The 8,390-nt window shown below is 45.9% G+C and overlaps 1 protein-coding gene across 3 annotated transcripts in view; it reads left to right on the top strand.

The window, feature by feature from the left end:
- Positions 1 to 478: 478 nt before the first annotated feature.
- NUP214 (nucleoporin 214) overlaps positions 479 to 8,390 on the top strand; it is a 38,844-nt gene continuing 30,932 nt past the window's right edge. For 2 of the 3 annotated variants that reach the window (XM_068211220.1, XM_068211219.1), the window contains exons 1-11: positions 480 to 635; positions 2,062 to 2,257; positions 2,915 to 3,066; positions 3,306 to 3,510; positions 3,976 to 4,046; positions 4,424 to 4,487; positions 4,744 to 4,847; positions 5,146 to 5,252; positions 5,400 to 5,466; positions 5,985 to 6,108; positions 7,947 to 8,108. In XM_068211220.1, coding sequence (XP_068067321.1) covers positions 594 to 635; positions 2,062 to 2,257; positions 2,915 to 3,066; positions 3,306 to 3,510; positions 3,976 to 4,046; positions 4,424 to 4,487; positions 4,744 to 4,847; positions 5,146 to 5,252; positions 5,400 to 5,466; positions 5,985 to 6,108; positions 7,947 to 8,108 — 1,294 coding nt within the window. In that variant the 5' untranslated portion in view covers positions 480 to 593. Of the gene's footprint in view, positions 636 to 2,061; positions 2,258 to 2,914; positions 3,067 to 3,305; positions 3,511 to 3,975; positions 4,047 to 4,423; positions 4,488 to 4,743; positions 4,848 to 5,145; positions 5,253 to 5,399; positions 5,467 to 5,984; positions 6,109 to 7,946; positions 8,109 to 8,390 lie in introns of all 3 variants that reach the window. The other variant, XM_068211221.1, reaches the window with a different exon arrangement.

The following is an 8,390-nucleotide window of genomic DNA, read 5'->3' as shown; positions in this document are numbered from 1 at the left end:
TCGGTTCAGCCGGAACCCATCCCCGGTTCAGCCAGAACCCATCCCCGGTTCGGCCGGAGCCCATCCCCGGTTCGGCCAGAACCCATCCCCGGTTCGGCCGGAGCCCATCCCTGGTCAGCGGGATCTGTCCCCTCAGGACGGAGCGGGGCACGGGCGTCCTGCGGCTCCCAGCGCCTCAGAACCTGTGGGAAGATCGGGGCGCGAGCGCACAGCCTTCAGCTGCGCCAGAGGCGGGTTCGGTCGGACACTGGGAGGAATTCCTTCACAAAAAGGGTGATCAGACATCGGAACGGGCTGCGCAGGGGGGTGGGGGAGTCACGGTGCCTGGAGGTGTTTAAGGAACGACACTCAGTGCGGTGGGCTGGGTGACAGGGTGCTGTCCGGTCACAGGCTGGACTCCATGGCGTCAGAGACACTTCCCGATGTGACTCCGCGCAAAGAGGGTTTATCCAGCGCGGCCGTTGTAGGGCAGGAGCCGCTGGGAGGACCCGGAGCAGCGAGAGCCGCGGCCAGAGCGGCCCCGCCGGAAGCGGAAGCGGCGCGGGGCTTTCCTAGCGGGGTGCGGGCGGCGGGACCGCGGCCGCGGGGCCGCCATGGGGGACGACATGGACGTGATTCCCGAGCGGGAGATGAAGGTGAGGCACGGGGAGAGCGGGGGTGTGAGTGCGGTCCGACGGGGGGAAGGGTGGGCAGGCTGTTTCACTCGGGCCGGGGGGGCCTTGGCTTGGAGCCGGAGGGGAACGGGGCTTGGAGAAGTCTCGGCCTGGGCTGCGAGAGATGGTGGGTTCTGAGGGAGGCTTGGTTGGCACCGTGGGGCTGACAGACGGGGAGGGTCGGCTTGGGGTGTGGCGTGGCTTTTTGAGACATCCTTGCGGTGTTTGTGGAACAGAGCGGCAGGATGGGTCAGGCTGGAAGGGACCGCAGTCGGTCTTCTGGTCAAACCTCCCTGCTCAGACTGGTTCGTCCCGCAGCACATGACACAGGATTGCGTCCGAACGGGCCTGGAGTCTCTCCAGTGGGGGACACGCCACACCAATCTTGAGGGCTTTCAAATATTTGGGGACTTCCCAGTATAGTGTGGTACAAGCCTGTGGGGTGGAAAAGGGAAGGCTGGCGTGGCCTTGGTGTAGAAGGGTGTTTAATGCCTGGGAGGGAATCACAGAATGGTTTGGGCTGGAAGGAACCGTAAAACTCATCTCGTTCTAGCCCCTGCCACGGGCAGGGACATCCTCCACCAAACTAGGTTGCTCCAAGCCGCATCCAGCCTGGCCTCGAGCAGTTTCAGGGATGAAGGAGAGTTGGAGGAACCTTGTTTTGGAAGAAGAGTGATATGTTTCTAAGTCCTCCTGTCAGCATGCCTCGTGCTGGGATCTCCTGGTTTGGGGATGTGGGGCAGTGGGAGCTGGAGTCTTGCTGTGTGGTGCCAGCCTAGCCTGTCCTGTGTCACCCAGTGTTACCGTGAGGCTGGGTAAGAAGGGAGATGGGGGAACAGATTCCTGGAGTGATTATGGGTCTTTGCCCTGCTGCCTTCTGCCCTCAAAAACAGGGTAATTGGGCTGTTTGTTTTGCTGAACTTTCTGAGTTCCTACATCCTCCTCAGATTGCAGGGATGTACTTATTTAGTGGCAGTTATTTGGGAATAACTCAGGTTATTGACTGGAGTTACTGGCATGTAGGTTAGCAAACGTGTGCTTTGTAGCAGCAAGTTCTGTTCAGTCCTGTCCCGTCTTTTCTTTATTCCTTTCTCTTTTCCTGTGTATCCCTTGGCTGGTTTTGGTGTGCTCCTGAGAAGGTCAGATGTCCTAGGCAGATTTTATGAACACAAGCACTGGGTACAAGTGAGATTTAACCAAAGGGAAAAAAAAAAAAAAAATGGTGGGATCTCTGTCTTTCATGGATGAGGCAGAAAATGTGATGAAGTGGCCAGAGGCTGCCTGGGTGCGTGGCAGGGATTTGCAGCTCTCGTGGAGAGGCTCCTGCACTTAGTGTCTTAGAGAAACCAAAGTAAACTGTTCCTCTTGGGCAGCATGTGAACAGCCTCTTCCCAACTCTCTCAAACAGGATTTTCAGTTCAGAGCACTGAAGAAGGTTCGCATCTTTGATGCTCCTGATGATCTTCCCAAGGAGCGCTCCAGCCTCCTCGCAGTGTCCAACAAATATGGGCTGGTCTTTGCTGGTGGAGGGACCAGCCTGCAGATCTTCCACACCAGAGATCTTCTCATGCAGAAACAGCTGGGAGAAGATCCCAATAAAATTGGTAAGACACGCTTAAATCTCATGGGTTTGGCAGAGACGGGTTTATAGGGGTTTATGACATGGAGCTCTTGGCTTTTATACATGCTACAGTCCTTGCCATTCTCTGCCAGGCATTTGAATTGCCACATTTTCTTGTGTGGGGAGGCAGGAACAATGGTTGGTAGCCGTTCTTTGCTGGGTTGGTAGCCATTCTTTGAGCTGTGAGCTTGTCCATGTGTCAGGGATGTGTGTGATTGGAGGGACACACTGAGGGAGTTTTCACACTGAGTTACCCACTCTGACTAAATGACTGTCCAGGAGAGGAGAAGCAACCACTGTTCCACCACCTGAGTGCAAAATGGTTTTCAATCCCCTTAGTAACTGTTCCACTCTCTGCATACATAAATAAAGCCAAAAATCATTCCACTTATTATTACTCAGGTTACTGAGGAAAGAAAGTGGTGTTTTCTCTTCTTAGAAATTTGGCAGCTCTCAAGATTGTATTGATAAAGATGAAGGGATTTGCTTTCATTCCATTTTTCTACGTGTTACCTTTGATAGCTGCTGTTCATGGGACTGAGGATTATTTTAGAAATTCGTTGTATTGTTTTACAAGAACAATTCCTGCTATTTAAATTTGTTCCCTTCATTCCATCTTCCTTTCCTTTTGTGTTTTAAGTGGAGAATATTCAGAGTACTCTGGTTCCCATGAAGTTTCCTATGCAGCACCTGGCTCTGAGCTGTGACAACCTCACCCTGTCTGTCTGTATGATGTCCAGTGAGATCGGGTCCTTCATCAGCTTTTTTGATGTCCGCACATTCCTAAATCAGGTACAGCATATGCCAAGTGGGTTTGGGGTTTTTTTTAGAATACAGCAGAGGAGAGGTGTAGCTGGGGTGGGATTTTCTGTCTCTGTGAGGGTTGCCTTGTAAAGGAGTTGTTCAAAATATGCTTGTTTTTATCAGACATTAATTTATAGGCAGGTCGAAACTGCTTTGAACTGTGACTTCAGGAGAGTTTGGTTTTGTGCTCCACTTTGACTGTCTTGTATATTTGTCTTTCCTAAAAGACAAAACAGCAGAAACATGCATTTGCTTGTCACAAACTGGCCAAGGACTCAGGAAGTGCAGCCATGGTCAACGACCTGAAGTGGAGCCCTGCCAGTCCCACCATGGTGGCCATCTGCCTGTCCGATGGCAGCATCTCTGTCCTGCAGGTCACAGACTCTGTGAAGGTCTATGCCACACTCCCATCCTCTGCTGCTGTCACATCTGGTGAGTGGCAGCCTTGGAGGGCACTCAGAATGTTGGACACTGAAAAGTAGACATCAATTGTATAAACACAGGTTGCTTGTCTCAAGAGGAGGTTTCTTAAAATTCTTCACAAAAAGGAAGAGTTTAAACTCAGTGAGACTGAGAAAATTGTGTTGCAATGGAATTACTCTTTCCCAGTTGATTGCAGCAGTTGAGTCTTGTGAGTTACTAAGGCTGCCCACCTGTGGTTTGTGCTGTCTCAGGCTTGACTCATTTCTAGGAAAACATGCAAATAAGCATCATCACCTGCTGGGTTTTGACCTGTGTAGTCTTGCCTTCTCTGGGACTGGATGACACCCTGTTTGATTCAGATTCATGACTTTTTTCAGTGGAAAAAAACAGCAGTTTTAGTTTATCGGTCCTGTTTTTGTGGGGCCTTGTAACTCTCCAGTTCCTTAGGGCTAATGAAGTTCTTTTTTTTCCTAGTGTGTTGGAGCCCAAAGGGAAAACAACTGGCTGCAGGGAGGCAAAATGGCACTGTAGTGCAATATCTGCCTGTAAGTATTGGTAGTGTTAAGGCCTTATGACTTTTTGGGAGTTTGAAGTATGGTGTTTTGTTGGTTTGGGTTGTTGGTTAGTTTTTTTTCCGGTTGGTTGATTGGTTTTTGTATCACAAACTACAGAATTTGGTTACGTGGCACATGATGTGAGCCATGTGATGCTACCCAATTGCTTCAGTAATATTCAAGTGTCTTAGGCCAGTATTTGGTTTAGTTTAAGGTTTGCACAGGTCATTGAAGTAATGATTTCAGAGTGGCCCATGATTGTTAAAGAATGGGTGAGTTCTAAACCAGTTCTCTGGGCTTTCTGCAAAACTTGCAGTTGGATTTATTCATTGCCTTTTCTGTCTATTTAACAGTTGTTTTATTTGCAGAATCTGCAGGAGAAGAAAGTAATCCCTTGTCCTCCCTTTTATGACTCAGACAATCCTGTTAAAGGTGCATATTTTTATTACTTTTTAACTTGTTTTCTCTTTAAAAGTGTTTTACTCATTCTTCCCCCTGTTGTCTTTACTTATAGCAGCTCTATAGCACTGGTTATGAAATTAGTGTGATTTTCTGTAATTCTTAAGCTTGGTAGTTGAGGAGTTGCCATTTGTTTGTAATTTCCTTTTGTGTGCTGTGCACAGTTAAAATCAACAGGGAAGTATTACTATAAAGCATTTCTGGCTGAGGTATTTGCTTTCTCTTTCAGTTTTGGATGTACTTTGGATTGGCACGTATGTCTTTGCCATAGTGTATGCAGAGGCTGATGGGACACTGGAGATGTCTCCACAAGTGGTCATAGCCATATTGCCTGTAAGTGGTAGCAGTCACAATGACACAAATGTCTGTTGCTTGTTCATGACAATGGCAAGTTGCTTTTGTTGTTGATTTTGGCACCACATAGAATTTGAGTTTGGTACTGCTGTAAATCATGGGATTGAGGTTGGGGAATTAAGTGGAGGAAGTAGGATCCACCTGAAAAATCAATGAGTAATCTGTTCTCTGCTGAGATTCAATTATTATATTATTGGTATGCCCTGATACTGTCAAATTTAAGGGAGATTACTTGGTTTGTGCATTGAAAGATAAATTATCAATGTTGATCTTACAGAAAAAGGAAGAGAAGCGACCAGAGAAGTTTGTGAATTTCATGGAGCCGTGCTACACGAGCTGCACTGAGAGACAGCATCATTACTTCCTCAATTTTGTTGAGGAATGGTGAGTGGCAGGAGTCATGGCAAACTCCTTCCCTTGGTATGCATGTCTGAGGGGTCAGGGCTTCTCCATAGATTGTGTTCCCCCTTTTTGTAGACCTTGCAGTGGACTGTCATGTTAGTTTTAACCTGTTTGTGTCCATGCTTACAGGGATCTAGTTCTGGCAGCTTCAGCAGCTTCCACAGAAGTCAGCATTCTTGCCAGGCAGGGGGATCAGGTAATATTTTTATTCCATTTGTGGAATATATTTTGTCTTGCATCGGTGCAGTGTACATTTTCTTTCCCCAAGTATAACCTATATAAGACCAGGAATACAATGAGATAATGATTTTTTTAAGACTTCCCAAAATTAAACAAGCTTCTAAATTGTACAGAATCTGATGCTAATTCTTAGATGAACGAGAGATATGTATTGTGAACCAAGTACCAGAAGTCTGTTTTTCATTATTCACTTGGCAGTCTCAAAATTTGGTCAAACTCACTATAATAAAGTGATTGATATGAGGTCATCATTTGAAGTTAAGCATTAAAAATGTCTGACATCTGACATGCAGTGATACATGAGAAGTCACACACAAATCTGTGAAGGACCCTGATATTTCTAGCATTTGTTAATCTGACAAATTTAAGTAGATACTCTCTAGCTGGTGTTTCAGCTGTTGTAGGCTGGAGTGCTGAAGAGGGCTGGTCACAGGAAAGCAGTAGTTGATGTAACAATAAATTTACTTTTTGCAGAACTGGGAATCGTGGGTTTTGGAGGACTCCAGCAGAGCAGAACTTCCTCTGACAGATAAAAGCGATGACACTCTGCCCGTTGGTGTTGCTGTGGACTACACCAGTAACATGCCCATTGTGATCAGTACGTCTTGTTAGTCTTTCTTGTGGAGTAGTCCAAAAATCTCAGTATATTTGATATTTTTGAGGGGCAGCCTTGTGCTCATAGTTCTGGGAGATCATTCTGAAAGGCAGACCAATGCACCTGCTGCTGTTTTAATACCATACCCACAGCACGTGGCTTTACTTCTGTGTAAGGGTTCAGTGGCAAAGTGTTAAACACAGTTCTTTCCTGGAGCTCTCAGCATCCTGGGATATGACACCAACAGACATGGCAAACAAAGCTCCTGAGTTACATCTGTCCCCAGAACTGGGATTTTAGTGAGTTTAAAGGAGTTGTGTTCTAACACTGGGGATTTCAGGCTGCCCGTGAGGTGTTCTTTTTTATTCTTGTCACTTGTGTCCTTTTGCAGAACTGTTTTGCATAAAGTACATTTGCATAGAACTAAAGGAAAAGTGGGTTGGTTTCAAAGCCAGAAACAGCAAAGATCGCTGAGGTGAATGCGTAGTTTTTAATTCAGCACAGGGTCTGTAATGCCTAAACCCTGCTGTGCTCTACATCTCAGCTGCATTATTGCTGTACCTTCTGTGCTGCCTGAAGGCCCTTCAAAGTACTCTGTCAAAGTCTGAAGCTACATCTGAGCTATTGTGTTGTATCTCAGTGAATTCTACCTTGAAGGCCAGAGACAGATGGAAATAGAGATGCCTTCAGGCAGAGTAGAAGGTACTGCAGTCAGGAGTTCCTGAAGAGCACAGGAGGGTGCCAGTTAACCGAGACCTTTATCTGAAAAAAAACCTACAGTAGGGAATTGAGGTCAAACATTGTACTTGAATGCCAAATTGAATTTGAAGCCTTTTCTCTGTTAATCTGTACAGTTACTGGATTAAGAAATCTGTCAGGACAGATTTTTTAAAGTCTGTATTGTGCTGCCTCAGAGTTTTTAAAAAGGTTTGTGGAGAAGCTTTTTGCTAACACACTCCCTGTGTTCTGACACAAGGGTTTGGCTACACATTAATTGGCTTTGCAGTTCACAGCAAGTTTAGATTGCAGAGAAACCTGATTTGTCCTGGAACTTGTTCCCAAGTGGAAACTGCACTTCCCTAGCATGCTTTTCCTGAAGAACCAATAGTAAAGAAAAATGGCTGTTCACTGTGCTGCCTTACGGACAAAGCACCATGATTATAGCAGATTTTTCCTGCACTCTACATGTGTTGGGTTTGGGTTTTTACGTGTAATTATGCACAGTTAAACCATTACAGAATTATAGAAGTACAGAGAGTGTTCTGGGGCCTTTAACTGTTCTGAGAATTTTTGTACTGAAGCAGACTCACAAAGCAGCTGCATAAAACCACAAGTATTTTATATCAGTGGTTCAGATCACGAGGATATTTGTTTGATGTTGGCTTTCTTTAAAGTTAAAAAGCTTCCTATGTAGCAATTCTGTTTTGTAGTTTATGCATATGAATGTTAATGAGGGACAGGACCCAGTGGAATGTGGGGATTGCTGAAAGGAATTGAAGGAGAGAGCAGAGTATCAGTGAGGAAAAATGACTGCTTCAAAATCTGAAAAAGCTTGGCACGGGAATTGATGGGTGAAAGTTGGTTTTTGTCATTCAGGAGATGACATTCAGTTGTCAAATAACCCTTTTATGAAACATGAAGTCAGGAACATAAAGGAATACAAAAGGATAAAGAAAGATCTGAGCACTGACAGAGAAACAAGGGAACAAAGATGCAAATGAAAGCAAGAGGGTAGAAATGTAAGAAATATTGTGTGAAGAAAGTCACATGAAGGTGGCAATTCCAGTAGGAGCAGAATAGGAAGCTTTGACTGCAGGACTTATATGTGTGGTCTCTGGCAGGTGATGAGAAGATCCTTCCTCCAGCTCCAGTTCTGATCCTGCTCTCTACGGATGGTGTGCTTTGCCCATTTCACATGATCAACCAAAACCCAGGAGTCAGGTCACTTATTGTGAGCCCGGAGCCACTGCAGTTGGTCGGGGAGAGAGTTCCAAAGTCAGCAGGTGAGTGCTCCAGGGACTTAGGGGAACACTTGGATTTGTGGATCTTTGTGATACTGATCTGTCAGTTCAGTAGTCAGACACATGTGGTCACAGAAAACATATTTTTTCTTTATAGTGATAATGGGGAGCAGTTCTTGGCTGTTTTGAGCTCCCAGGACTGTTCTCTGTCTTTTGTACATGAGTGTGAAATTACCTAGTCCTGTTCACCAAATCACAGAATCATTTAGTTTGGAAAAGACCTCTAAGGTCGTGAAGTCCATCCTTGAAACTTTTTTGTTTGTG

This window comes from Anomalospiza imberbis, chromosome 21 (assembly GCF_031753505.1).
Source record: "Anomalospiza imberbis isolate Cuckoo-Finch-1a 21T00152 chromosome 21, ASM3175350v1, whole genome shotgun sequence".
NCBI lineage: Eukaryota > Metazoa > Chordata > Aves > Passeriformes > Viduidae > Anomalospiza > Anomalospiza imberbis.
The sequence above is the reverse complement of the archived record's forward strand: the minus strand, read 5'-3'. Positions and strand labels throughout refer to the sequence as shown.